Source organism: Bos grunniens, chromosome 22 (genome assembly GCF_055505025.1).
Source record: "Bos grunniens cultivar Pamir isolate PY7600 chromosome 22, Bosgru_T2T1.0, whole genome shotgun sequence".
Classification (NCBI taxonomy): domain Eukaryota; kingdom Metazoa; phylum Chordata; class Mammalia; order Artiodactyla; family Bovidae; genus Bos; species Bos grunniens.
The window spans coordinates 6,501,967-6,516,888 of NC_141186.1; the positions used below are offsets into that span (position 1 = coordinate 6,501,967).

At 50.6% G+C, this 14,922-nt stretch overlaps 1 protein-coding gene across 12 annotated transcripts in view; it reads right to left on the reverse strand.

Annotated features, from left to right (window-relative positions):
- The window catches only part of OSBPL10 (oxysterol binding protein like 10), a 343,446-nt gene that overhangs the window by 41,893 nt on the left and 286,631 nt on the right, over positions 1-14,922 (reverse strand). The window contains exon 1 of one of the 12 annotated variants that reach the window (XM_086365657.1): positions 4,033-4,357. The exons of the other annotated variants lie outside the window; for them this stretch is intronic. Within the exon in view, the coding sequence (XP_086221783.1) occupies positions 4,033-4,110 (78 nt within the window). The 5' untranslated portion in view covers positions 4,111-4,357. Of the gene's footprint in view, positions 1-4,032; positions 4,358-14,922 lie in introns of those variants that run through there. 12 annotated transcript variants of the gene reach the window in all.

A 14,922-nucleotide genomic window follows, 5' to 3' on the forward strand; every position in this document is an offset into this window, starting at 1 on the left:
AATGAGGTATCTACTGCTATGGGACTTTCCTGGCCGTCCAGTGGTTTAGACTCCCTCTTCCAATGCAGGGGGCGAGGGTTCGATCCCTGGTTGGGGAGCTAAGATCTTGCAGCCAAAAAACAAAACAAAACAAAGCATAAAATAGAAGCAGCGTTATAACAAATTGAATAAAGACTTTAAAAATGTCCACATACAAAACAAAAATCTTAAAAAAAAAAAAAAATCTGTCACCTTTGACATTTCACACTCAAATTGGGGAGGGACGGCATTTTATAGAGTGGGTCTGCCTAGACTGACCTCAGGCCTCTCAAGGTCTGAAGGGTCATGGAAGTGAGCTGGGCTCTCAGGCTGAGAAGTGGTTGAACAGGAGACGGTCCCAGCACCAGACACGCCCCTGCCTCATTACCGATCTCTACGCCTCATCTGAGAGGGAGAAGCTCATCCGCGCTTTGGGATCCAAAGCCAGAAGCAACATCGCAACTCGTGTTAGATCCATGTGGGTCCCGCTGCCCTGTCAAGGGGAGCACCGGTGTCTCAGACACATTGAACTTGGCTGGTGTCTCATCCTTTTCACAAAAACCTCCACGCCTTCATACAAATGCAAATCCCAAGCAAGACTGAAATTCCAATCTCTTTTATTCAATACACACGTGTGATGTAATTACAGTTGGAGTCAGTTCCAGGGAAAAAACCAACCAGGAAACAGACATTTATCTTTAGAGTCCATGCAGTTCCCTATCGGAGGCCTCACTCCGCGTCACGCCCCCCAAACCCACCCTCTTCCCAGCCTCATTTCTATCTTCCCCTCCTCTTTCTTCACGGTGATCTCCCCTGCTGTCTGGACTGAGGCCTGGGGCCAATACAAGCAGCTGGATCTACTACTAATGTCCGCTTTAACCCAGTGACTTAAATCAAAGGGCTGAACCTTCACCTCAAGGCCTTAGAGAGAGGCCTGTGCCCTACCCAGCCTTCCAAGAAGTCGTTTCACTGCTGGGCAGGGAGCAGCTCCCCATGGAGCCTGGAAATACAGCCATGCAGGTCTGAAAGGTTTCCTCCAGTAAGGATCAGATGGATGCCCGCAGCCAACTTTTGCCAGAAAAACAAGCATCCTGACAAGAGGTATTTTTAACTGGACTACATTTTCAACAGAACGACAGAACCCACTGAGCTCTACTGAGCTGCAACTTTCCCCAAAAGTCTACCAGATCAAGACAGAAAGCCAGCAAGAAAATGAACGTCAACTTCTCTTCCAGCAGCGAACATGCTGCAGCTCAACTGTTTTTTAAAAGTCTGGCATCTCTCCCTGCGTGCTGGTATCTCGGCATGGAGGTATGGGTGGGCTGAGTCAACCCAAAAACCTTGACACTGAATGCGAGAGCTAGACGTAGCCCAGATATTGTGTTTACAGGAAAAGGGGGGACCCAGCCGTGCCAAGAACACTGTCTGGTATTCTGAGAGCCACCAAGAGGTGGGTGGCAGGGAAGAGGACCCCAAGCGTCACTACCCTCAGATGCCCTCCATGTCATGAGCACGGTAGCGGGCAGAGGAGTAACTGGGAAATGATGTGGCCTCATATGCCACGTGCTTCTCAAGGTCACAGCTACACAGAACATGCAACGGCATGCGATCACAGCCACCAGGGCGAGACGGCTTTTGCTCACTAAGCGATACAAGTCAAGAGAAGGTGGTCTTCCCAAAATGAGAGGTTTTAGAAAAAACAGGAACGTGAAGCTGAAACATGGAGAGCGCTGAGGGGGGCCAGCGCTGAGGGCCTCCCAGACTGGGAGGGCGGGTGAATGGAGACAGACGAAGGGAACAAAACAGGGAGCACGGCGAATTCCAGAAGACCAAGAGGATCCAAGTGTCTAAGAGGTACAAGTGCCCAGGGACCAACCACCAAAGGTGTTACCGCCTCTTCAGTCTCTGGTCATTTTTTCTCCATCTTGGTATTTACAGTGTATGTAACCAAGTGGTCACAACCAGTACTCTATCCTCAGAGCGCATCAACACATCAGTGTCATCTGGCACCCTAAGAAGCCCCATCTAACAGCCCGAGGTCACGAGGATTGGCACAGAGGGATCCAAAGTCCCAGTCCAACTTGGGGATCCAATCAGCAGCACTGGCAGAGCCCGGGGCCCCCACGGCCGGCCGGCTGTGCAGCGAATTCCACTGGCCACGTCCGCCCTCACTCCCCAGTGGTAACCATGTACCGTGGGACAATCGAGGGCACAGCCCTCGCTACCACACGCCCAGAACAATTACTCCCCGAGGACAGACATGGATGTGATGCTTGTCCTCTGAACACGCGGTGGCAACCGCGGGGACCTACTGTTCTCCCCACGCTCAGTGCATGCGGGGTTTCTCCTCCAGAAGACTCTCTCTTGCGCCTGTCTCTAATTCCCCAAAAGGAGGCCATCCTGGCTGGGTGGGAGGGTTCTCGCTCGAAGGATGGATGCTCGTCTCCGGTCAGAAGTCATGACAGAGGGCTGCTGACAGGCGCAGGTCTTTGGGTGGTGTCAGGTCCGGCTGATGCCCCTCGGCCCAGACGCAGGGTGGCTGCCAGAGGCTCCTCACACGTACCGTCCTCTGTTCGGAGCCGCGGTGGCCTCAGGCGACCAACTGTGCCTCAGAGGCCGCCCCTGCAGCTGGAGGACCTTATCTGGCCATTTGGAGGTCTGTACGAGGCCACGATCAGGGAAGACCTGATGGAGGAGTCGGCTCCTAGCTTGGACAGGTGCAAGTACAAGCATGTCCACGCCTGGGGGAGGCTGAGCTGGGTGCCGCTGATGTCACAATCCTTCTCTGCTGCCTCCCAGCGGCCGCGATGGCTCTCTGGCGCTACCCACACATACACACACACTTCCCACACTTGGCTCTCATAGACTGGAAGGACAGATGCTCGTCGTGAGCAAAGGGGCCGACCTGCAGAAAGGTTAATTGTACATCAAACACACCCCGGAAGATAAGAGGAGATTGCTGCTGGGGAGAGGGAACTGGAGAGGCGGGGCGGGCATTCCTCATCAGGAACAGCACACCGGGAGGATTGTAAAGGCATTCCTTTCAAGACGCACGGGGGAGGCATTCGGGGGAGGCATTCGAGGGAGGAGCGTGGCCAAGCCCTTTTCCATGTCTGCGTGTCTGCTTGGAAACCATCTTAAAAGAAAGGAATCGCGAAGGAGCAAAGGAAGCTTGGAGAAAGGGCAGCAGGGGAAGCGGCAGCAGCGAATGAAGCGGGAATGACTGTGCTGCAGTTGAGGCTTGGGAAGCAGGTCAGCGGCCCGGCCCAGGCATGCAGGCACCCGGAAGCGAGATGAGGGCGCAAACGCAGTGTGTCAGGCTAAGGGCCAGGGCTGTGTCCGGGGCTTTGTGACCTTTTCTGCAAAAGTCCGGCCCTTTCCAGCCTGAATTCACAGCTGGGCGAGGGCTCCACGAAGTTCTGCGGGGTGAGGGCGTGCCTACCACGCCCTGGTCCTCGGACGGTGCTGGCGGCACAGGTCACGCTTCCCAACTCACAGGAAGCCCCTGAAGATGGGATAAAGGTCACGAGAAGGCAAGGAAGAGGACACATCATCGCAGCTCTGTGGGGCAGCCAGGCATCCGGGGAGAACTCTGAGTGGTGGCTGCAGACACACCCTGGATGTAAATCCTGAACCTGCCGCCCTCCACCTGGCAGGCCGTCTCCTCACCTGTGAGATGGAGATGGTACCACCCATCCCTGGGGAGGGGGAGGCCGCGGAGAGGCTCAGGGAAGATGGGGCATCGGTGCAGAGGGAACGCTGAGCAAAAGCCCGCTGCTGTCCTGAGGTCGAGGCACCCTCGCCGGGGATGTGGGGGCCCTTGGTGCAGGGACCTGGAAGCCACAGCTGAAGCGCCCGCCACCCCAACTTGGCCTTATTCCCATCCTAGCAGCACCCTTCTGGAAGCTGCAGGATGCCGCCCACACTCTGTCCCAGGCCCTCCCCAGCCGAGGACTCGGGGGCCACAAAGATCCAGGCCCCCTGAACCACCAGAGGCAGCATCAGTTCCCAGACCTGGGGCTGCAGCAGGAAGGGATGCATAGGAATCCCCCTCGCAAATCTCAGCCGAGGATCCCGGGAAGATCCGGGCATCGCACGGGACAAACAGCACAGCAGCCAGGACAAAGACTCAACGCGAAGGCCATCCCAGGCCCCAGGGTCCGGCTGTGGTCTGTGGGGAGTGATGGGAGTGGGCGGCTGCTGTCCAACGCTACTCAGAAAAGGTGGGGAAGAAACTCCCTGAGTTCCATCCTAGCCTTTCTGGACTCTGGTAAAAGAGAAAAGTGGTGGTTTAAGACAAAAAAGACCTCCCACCCTTAGGGAGTGCTGAAGGATAAGCAGGTACCAGACTTGAATGAGTTACCACCACACCAGTCTCCTCAAATGCTCATGATCATCACCTGAGATACTGAAGACAGAAGGATGTTCGAGGTATGGGCCGCCCTGCATCCTGCAAGTGGGGTCTGCGGGAGACCCTTCTCCTCCAGCCCTGGGTGGGAGTGGCAAGTTTCAACGCATCATTCGAGACCTTAGTTCAGCTGCGCTTCATGGGCGTGGAGGCAGTGCCTCTATCCTAATCAGGACTCCATAAGCACCCTGTCTGTGCCCAATTTGGCACTTACCCAATTGCATTTTTTTTTAAATACTTATGAGCACCATAATTTCTAAGTACCATGGGAGGCTTGATTGCTAAGTGTGCTTTTTTTTAAAAAAGGATAATATATATTAATAGTTTGTTATCAGAAAGTTTATTTATCTCTTGGCCGTGCCTCGGGGCATGTGGGATCTTAGTTCCCTCACCAGGGCTCGAACTCACGTCCTCCATTGGGAGTGTGGGGTCTTAACCACTGGACTGCCCGGGAAGTCCCTTTGCCTACCGTGTTTATGCAACAGCACATCTATCTGCTTTCCCGTCAGAGCAGGACTGCCAGGACTCTTTTGGTACAAGGAATACTGATGATTCGGGCTGGCTGCTTAGGGCTCTGGGTCAATGTGAATTCGAAGCCTCTTCCAGGTTGCAGGAGGATGAAGGCCCTGATCCATCAGCAAAGTCAGCTGGGAGTTCAGGAGGGGAGACTGAGGCTGTCAGCACACCCAGCTCAGAGCTCCCTGAGGACAGGAGACTGTGTACCTTGGGTTTCCAATTCTAGAATCGCAGCACAGAGGCTGGTTTTGTAACAAGTGCTCAGTTAAAAAAAACACACAAAAAAACAACCTGTAAGCACTGAATGAAGAAAACTAAAGAAAAATCGGAAAAAGTAGAGCCTGCACGGACAAAATCCAGATTTAAATTGAAAAGGCCAGCCAATCACAGAAGATTACCAATGCTACAATCTCGCTCATGTGAGATGCCCAGAACGGGTCAGTCTATAGGGACAGGAAGTAGATTAGTGGTTGGTGGGGGCTGGGGGGATCTGGGGGTGACAGCTAGGAGCTAAGGTCCTTTATGAGGTGATGACAATATCCTAATGCTGACTGTGGTGCTGGGAGCATCCTGAAACACACTTGAAATGGGTGGGCTGACCTGGCCTGTGAATGATCTCAATAAAGGTGTCATTTTAAAATGACAATTAAAAAAATAAAAGACACGTGATGCCAAGTCAGACAAGGCCAGGAGGAAGGTGACTTGTGCGCTGCCAGACTCTGGGCCGAGTCTCACCAAGAAGCAATGCTTAGGGCAGCAGAAAAAGAAGGGGCCCTTCCAACAGGAGAGACACAGCGGTTAGGGAGGTCTGGCTGAAGCCAGATGATCCATGACTTTGACCTTACACCTCGACTGGGAGAGCCCATGTGACTGACTGGCTTTAAAACCATTTGTACACTGATGGCTTCTAAATGTACATCTCAGATCAGCCTTCTCCCCCAACCTCCAGCCTCGTGTGTCCAACGGCCTGTCCATACCCGCCTGAGCAATTAGGCAAAACCATGGACTTTTAGACTCGTCCAAGCCCTCACCCTGGAACCTGTGAATATGGTACTTCACATGAGAAAGAGGCTTTACAAATGCGATGAAAGCCTGGAATCAGGGTGCTGGTCCTGGGATATCCAGATGGATCCAACAGAATCGTATTATCTCTAAAATGCAAGACTCTTTCAACTGGCTGTGGTCAGAAGGAGGTGTCCCCAGGAGAACTGGTCAGAGAGAAACACCACTGGTGGCTCTGTGGATGGGGGAGCGGGGCCACGAGCCAAGGGAAACAGGCAGCCTCTCACAGCTGGAAGAGCCGAGGGGACCGAGTCTCTGGAACTCCCCCGTGGCCCAGTGGTTAGGGTGTGGCTCCCCTGGTGGCTCAGATGGTAGTCTTCCTGCTATGCAGGAGACCCGGGTTCAATCCCTGGGTCGGGAAGACCCCCTGGAGGAGGACACAGCAACCCACTCCAGTATTCTTGCCTGGAGAATCCCACGGACAGAGGAGCCTGGTGGGCTGCAGTCCATGGGGTCGCAAAGAGTTGGACACTGAGCGACTAACACTTTGACTTTCCAGTGGTCAGGACTCGGTGCTCTTACTGCACAGCCCACGTCCAGTCCTCGAAGGGGGAACTGAGATCCTGAAAGCGATATGGCCAAAGAAAGAAACTGAGTTTCCCCTACAACTGTCAGAAAAAATCCTTGGTTTTAGCTCCGTGAGACCTGTCTGGGACTTCTGACCTATGGAACTACAAGGTGACCCGTTTACATTGTTTTAAACCAATGAGTCCGTGCCAGTTTGTTACAGCAGCAATAGAGAATGAGCATACTAACAGGATCTCAACGTATCACGTCCAAAACACACCTTTCAGCTCCCACCTCCAAACTGCGCCCCTCTGTGGCTCAGAACGTGGCAACTTTGCTTTCCCAGGCTCTCAGCCGAAAGCCTCGGCAGCACCCCCGAGCCCACGCTTACTCATGTTCCCCCCACACCGCTCGCCCCAGCAAACCCTACAAGCTGCATCTCGGTGCTGACTGCTCTTACAGCCTCCACGCCCTGCCACCGGCCACCGTGAACTGTCACTTACTTACTGCACCCCCGTTCCAGCCAGTCTCTGGGGCCCCCGCCCTCATGGCTCTGTCTCCTCTCGGCAGCCAGAAGGCATCTTCTGTCATAAGGCAGATCCTCTGACTCCAGTGCTCAAAACCCTCCCCGCTTCCTTCCACATTAAAATCCTCCCTGAAGCCCACGAGGCCCCCCTGCTTCCCTCCCCTTCCTTCCCAGCATGCCCCTCCTGCACCCTCCTCGGGCCCCACCATCCACCTCCTGCTCCTTGGGCACGTGCAGTGCACACCTACCTCAGGGCCTTTGCACCTGCTGTTACCGACCTCCCACCCCGCCCCGATTCCTGCCTGACTCCCCCCCTCCCTTCCCTCAGGACTCACTCGAGCATCACCTGACCTGAGTGACAGCCTCGTGGTCCTCTCCGCCTCCCCCTCCCCCAAGCTCTGCTCCAACTTCCAGCACAGATCACATCCCATACTGACAGATCACATCTCCCCGCAGAGAAGGCCCGCTCTCGGGAACCAGGCTGTGTTTTATTCACACTATCAACAAAGTCAGGACACACACACTGACGCTGACATACTCCTTGAAGGAATAGATACACTTGGCTTGGCCCCTTTGGAGGTGAGCAACTACTGAAGATCTCTAAGAGGCTGATGAACACACCCCAGACCCCGGGGAGATGGCCTGTTCAAGCAGCAGTGTGACTGTCACAGGGCCGATGGGCACTGAGAACCACTCTAGAAGCTTCCTGCAGCCGCGGCCCAGCGTGAGGGAGCGTGGAGAGCAGTGGGGGTGCCGGAGGATGCCCCGCCCCTTCCCTTATCCAGACAGACCCGTCAGGCTCCGTGGGAGGCACAGGACATGGCCTGGGCTCCCCTGGACCTGCGTGGACCGGGGCTGGGCTGCGTTCCCAGCTGTGGAGTCAACAGGAGCTCTTGCCGGAGCCGTGGGGAGCAGTAAGGCGGCGGCAGGCAGTTCGGAAGGAAGGAAGCGGCGGGCCCTGGAGGCAGCAGATGGAACCGGCGGCCACTCTGGTCCCAGTGCCTGCAGGTGGCATTATTTTAGTCAACCAGGGACGGCAGAGGAGCACTTAAGAACTCAGACATGGCATCACTCAACTGGGAAAGAGCCGTTAGCATTTCTTCTCCCCTCTCAGGCCCACACGCAACTCAAGGGCCCCCCACCTTTCCTGCTTCACTCACCATCCTCCCCGTCACCCAGGCTGAGCCTGCAGGCTCACGGACACCTCCCCAGCACCCCAACAACCACCTGCTTATACACCCCCCTGCCTCCCCCACCTCTGCCATCACACTCGGGTCCTATTTGGGCACATCTCACAGAATCCCAGCTCTTCCCAGACTCTCACCTGCTCCAGACCCCTCCTCTCACACTAGTCTGGCACCACCAGAAGGTTCTTCCCTGAACACCCGCTTCTCCATTTAAAGTTTCCCACTGCCCAGAGACAATGATCTACTCCCTAAGCCCAGCATCTGGGGCCTTCCTCCCCCAGACCCCCTTACTCATATCCCCTCCTGCTGCTCACCTGACCCTCCTCCAGCCTAGACTTGCCCTGCTTGACGTGGCAGCCACCAGCACTAAGCAGATACGGGAATTAATTCGAACGAAACACACTTTACCGAGCCTCACTGGGAGTACTTGGGCTTCCCTACTGGTCAGTGTGCAAAGAAAACATGTTCGTCACTGCAGCAGGCTTTACAGTGACCGTCCTCCCAACTCATTTCCAGGGCTCCAGCATTTGTTATTTCTCTGCGGCAAGACCACGCGCATCCTGGCGAAGGTGCTGATGATCCCAGGGCTGAAGGAGTCCCTCTCTCCTCTCCTTCCCTCTCCCGCATGGAAGCCTCCCCAGGGTCATTCACAGGTTACCGCCGTACCTGTCTTTTCTTAACATTTTCACAACAAAAAGCTCAGTGAGAACAGATCGTTTAAAAAATCTAAAATGCTGACTGAAGCACAGAAGAACAATTTTACAAGGGCCTTCACCGCCAAAACGAAAAGGTGATGGAATGATGTATGGCGTTTTGGGGAGGGGCGGCGATAGAAAATGATTCTGTAACTACAGATTTCAAGGAGTTCTACTCTCTCTGATTTGCCTCTGTCACAACCACAGATGCACATCGAGGACAGAACTCTGACTTTCTGTATCCACAGTTACTGATTTGAGCTCTGTGCTGTATGATGGACTTCTGATTCGGCCAAGGTTAAGCACTTCTATTCAGAAGTGAACACAGGAGACTAGACTCGATGGCGCCCCCAGAGTGGCTGTTTCAGACTCTACCCTTAATGCTGCTAACTGATGGATCACCTAGCTTTTCCTGCAAATTATGCACAGCCATGGGCTCAGCCTCTAAGGCAGGGATGGGGAAAAAGGACACAAAGCTAGGAGAGGCTGCAGGACGGGCTGGGGGGGAGCTCAGGATCTGGCCTGCCTACCCCACTGTCTCCAACCTGCAGCCCCAGCATCACCAGAACTTGATGGAAATGCCAGGCCTGGGACTTCCCTGGTGGTCCAATCGTTAAGAACCCACCTGCCAGTGCAGGGGGCGCAGGTTCAGTTCCTGGTTCGGGGAGATCCCGTGTGCCTCGGGGCAACTACGTAAGCTGCGTGCCACAACTGCTGAGGCCTGAGCTCCTAGGGTCTGTGCTTGGCGATGAGACGCCACACACGGCAACCAGGGAGCAGCCCCTGCTTGCTGCAACTAGAGAAAGCCCACACGTAGCAAAGGAGATCCAGCGCAGCCCCCTTCCCCCAAAAATGCTTAATAAAAGAAAGAAAGAAAGAAATGCAAAGTCTGGGTCCTATCCCAGACTTTCAGAACCCGGAACTCTGGGGACAGGCGCCCAGAGCTTGTGTTCTGTTTGCGTTCTGATGCTATTTTTGAATCGAAGCAGAATTTACATACGATGCAATGTACAGGCCTTACTGCATAGTTATGACAAATCACTTTACACATCCGACTACTGGTTTAACATCTTAACTGTTATTAAGTGTACAGTTCAGCTGTATCAATTCTATTCATGTTACTGGGCAATAAATTTCTGGAACTTTTTCGTCTTGTGAAACTGAAGCTCTATACCCCCTGAACACTCCTTGCTTCCACCCTTCCCCCTGCAGAGCCTGAGGGTTACCGAGCCCCCAAGTGATTTGGACACACGTTAGCACTTGAGGAAAGCACTGCTCCTATGAAGAAAGGCCAGAGGGACTCCAAGGATCAGCCCAGAAAAGCAGCAGGCGTGTTGGAGGGCTGGGCCCCAGGAAAGCTGGTAGCAGGAAGTGTGTCACGGTCTCTAACGCCTTTCCAAACTTAATCCTGAGAGCTCAGTGTGGACACAGGATCCAATCATGGACACACGGACAACTTTGCCCCAAATCTCAGGTAGGCACAAGTTAAAGAAGGAAATTATATTTCTCAACATTAGACCAGGTCCTGGAAATTTTTCTCAAGGACCCAAAAGCTGGATGAGAAAGTTATAAGCTTGGACTGGAAGAGCATCAGCGGCTACAGCACGTGTTCATTTAATTCTGACTCAGGACTGTATCTGTCCAATTTCATCATTTCTGTCTCTCACTTGAAAATTCCCAATTGGTTCTCTCCAGGGAAAATTTCCCAGGTGGCTCAGTGGGTAAAGAATCTGCCTGCAATGGAGTAGACTAGGTTCGATCCCTGGGTCGGGAAGATCCCCTGGAGGAGGAAATGGCAACCCACTCCAGTAGTCTTGCCTGGGAAAGCCAGTGGACAGAGGAGCCTGGTGGGCTACAGTCCATGGGGTCACAAAGAGTCAGACATGATTAAGTGACTGAGCACACAGCACACACAGTGAAAATTTGGGGAGGGGATGATAAGCCAAAGGAGATAACTGGTGGTCCCACAAACTACAGAATAGCTTTGACTTGCTTCTGAGTCATTCAAAGCAAGAGGTATTTATTGTCCTTTGCAGGTAAAATGGGATCGCATCATGAATGGCAAAGTCAAAGCCCATTAAACTGTTCTGAAGATAACACTCTGTCCAGGCCATCAGGGATGACACCATTCGTGGGCGAGCTAGAAATTTTAGAAACGATCTGAAGCTTGGGCAATTTTAGACTCTACTTCTCTTAAAAAGTCTCTAGGGGGCTTCCCTGGAGGTCCAGGGGTTGAGACTCCGTGCATCCAGTGCAGGGGGCACAGCTTCGATCCCTGGTTGGGGAACTAGGAGCCCACATGCTGCACAGCGAGGCCAAATAAATAAAAGCCATCCATTTTTAAAGAAGCCCCCGGTGTACATCTATCATGTCCTGATCTCTATAAAAACTAATAAACTTAGGGAAAAGCATCCGGGAGAAAATAGGCTCTATCTAGGGTTTCGGTGGGGTGTGGGGGAGAAAAAGAATAAACCAGAAACAAAACCACCACAGCTCTTAACTCCACAGTGATGAAGCACCAATAAGCCTCCAGTGATGCTCCAATCTCTAAATCCCACTCAATACACTTTGGCTCAAACAGCTGGCATTTTCTCTGCTTTTTAATTTGCATTTTGTAAGACTATTTTTCTAGTCACAGTGATAGCAGATATTATTAAAGAAGGTTTCCCTGTATTTTTATCTGAATGGGAACCGATACTCGGGATCCAAGAGGGTAATTGCAACAGTGCATTTTTTCAGATTATTCCACTGCCATAAAATTCCAATGAGGCTTACTACATCTTCTACTTTAAAAACCATCACAGTATCATACTCTGCCTTGTCCCACTTTCAAATGCTTCATTCAGTGGAAACTTCAAGGGGAAACGTGTGAGACAGTTGTAACCATCCCAGAGGAATGAGAAAACTGCGTGGTTACAGCTATTCATGATCAGAACTGTGGGTTTAAAACCAGATTTCAAAAAGATACATGCATCCCAGAGTTCACAGAAGCACTATTTACAACAGCCAAGACATGGAAACAACCTCTATCCAGAAGATGGATACAGAAGATGCTGCGTATTATATATAATGGAATATTACTCAGCCACAGAAAAGAATGAAATAATGCCATTCGCAGCAACATGGAAGGACCTGGAGATGATCAAGTAAATCAGACAGTGGAAGACAAAATACCATATGATATCACTTACATGTGGAACTTAAAATACGGCACACAAATGAATGTACCTGTGAAATGGAAACAGACTCCCAAGACACAAAACCAGACTCGTGGCTGCCAAAGGGGAGGGAGAGTAGGAAGGGTCGGGAGTATGGGGTTAGCAGATGCAAACTAGTCTATACAGGAAGTGTAAACAAGGTCTTTCTGCACAGCACAGGGAACTATATTTAATATCCTGCGATAAACCACAATGGGAAGAATATGAGAAATAATACACGTAAGTGTAACTGAATCCCTTTGCTGTAGAGCAGAAGTTAACACATTGTAAATCAACTATACTTCACTAAAATACCGTTTTTAAAAAACTGGATGATATTTAGCACAAAAAGACCACAATGAATTTTAAGGTATGAATGTCTCAGGTAGGACCTACACTCTTTTAAACACTAATTCTTTTTAAGACCATTCTGAGGCACAGAATTTCCATTTCTCCAGCATAACAGAGCCCTGCGATGACTCTCAAAGCTAGGCTTCCTGTCACTTGGGTAGACGTTTGATAAATGCTCTATTCCTGAACGATAAATCTTCATCCCATTCATAAAGCATGATCATGAAACACATCCTTCATGTGAGTTTAAAAATACCCTGTGGTAGATGATACCTTATTTGAAATTGATATTTAACTGAATATTTTACCATGCTACCATCCAATGTCTTTAGAACTAAAAAAAAAAGAAAAAAATGTTTAACTTCTGACATTATGTGCTTCATTTTCTGAGAAATAAAACTATTGGTTTTTTTTTTTCCAACTTGATAAGTATCCTGCATAAAACTGTCTTAAGGGGCTTCTTTGGTGGTTCAAGTGACTAAGACCCTGTGCTTCCTATGCAAGGGGTCAGGGAACTAGATCCCACATACCGCAGCTAAGAGTTCAAAATGCAGCAGCTAAAGATCCTGAGCGCCACAACGAAGATCTGGTACAGCCAAATAAATACATTTCTGAAAAAAGACCCTTAAAGAAACTGCCTTAAAGCCAGCAACAATCAACTGTGGCTGGAGATGAAGGGTCAAAGCCAGGACCACTTGCAGAATGACGGCTACGTATTTTGACTTCTGCCTCTGAGTAAGCAGGGGCCCCGGGGAGAAGGTCGCAGGCAGGAGGACCAATGCTCTCCATGGCAGGACGCTTGATTCTTGCAGATGGTGTTTCCCGGAAGGAGGGGTATACACAGCAGCTCAAGTACATTCCCACAATGTCGAACTCCCTATAATACTGCCACCACACACACTGCAACACAGCAGCTCATCCCAGTGGGCGACCCTAGATACCAATACGCAACAGTCTTCTGAAACGAGCGCTGACTTATGAAAGGATGTAAAGGGAATCTGACTCTCAAACTGACTCAAGGAAGGGGTCCTCCACGGGGTGAAGTTTTATGCTGGCTACTGTAACGATGACTGTGATCGTCATGTCTTAGCGCTCAAAGTACACCCAAGAGGAGCGCAAAACATTTTTCCCACACAATGAAGGATTGATTGGCTTAATACAAAAAGGATTCTTATAGAAGTCCAACTGAACTGAAAGAAAATACAAAGGCTATGACTAAAACATTAAAAGCAAGAGAAATACAAAGGGCTAATAAATACGCGATGCATATCCTTAACTTCATTTGTAATTATAAAAACAGAAATTAAACAAGAAACCATTTTTCTTCTTAAAAAGCACCGGTAAGAAAACAAGACCTTGCTACTCATCCCTAATGGCAAAAGAAAAGGACAGTAGCGACCCTCACACAGTGCCGAGAGGGTAAATTTGGCGGAGAGTCTTGGGGAGCAATTTGGTAACACTTTGCAACATTTTCAATTCCCACATATGCTGGGAATTCCCACATATGAATTCTGCTTAAATTTCACTACTCGACAGTTTCCCTATATAAGACATCTGTGCATTATGTGCCAAATATGTGTCAAGCACTATTTGTAAAAGAAACTGGACAATCTGAAAGTCTCTCGTGGAGTCCGGTTAAAGAAATTAGTGGTTCACTATTGATAAATTACAGTATGTGATTCCATGACTTATGAGACACAGACTTGAATGCTTTGCGGCTGTTAAAAGGAATGCAAACAATATACCTATGGTCTATTGTTAAAAATGAAAGAGCCATGTTATCTATAGTGTGATTCCACTGCTGTAAAAACTGTTTAAAGCATGTATGTTTGCTCTGCAAACAGAATCCCCGGGAGAGAGACAGCAGCTCCTTGTAGGTGGTTGCATTGGAAGAATAGTGGGCATTTCCAACTTCCTACAAATCCTGTGCTGTATTTATGGAACAATTATGTTGTTTCACAGTAATTTTTCAAGTCTTCCTCCTCCTCCTCCCACTGACAAGCTCTGAACTGTGTGAACTGTCAAAGATGACCTCATGGGTCACATCTGACTTAAGTCTGAGGCTCCTGGGAGCAGTGGGAGTGGGGGGAGGAGAGCAGGGACAGGCTGGGAAAAAGCCACTTTGGAAAAGTTTCACTGTGTACAAAAAGCAAAGCCAGTCACTTTTCTCCTGATAATGCATCCAGCTGAGCTGACTGCTTTCCTTAAAGGGAGCAATTTAACCACTGTCTCTACTTCAAGCCAGAGGTCGATCCCAATTTCATTTCCTTGGTTTGTCTAATGTATTTGGTGACTGCCAACCAACTTGCCTGCTGTGTAGACTGAATAATGGCTCAAAGATGTTCTGTTCTAATAATCAGGACTCGACTGTGTTAGGTTATTAACTATGCTAGGTTATTAATGTTAGGCAGTGGGGAATTAAAGAGTGCTCATCAGCTGATCTTAAAGTAGGGAG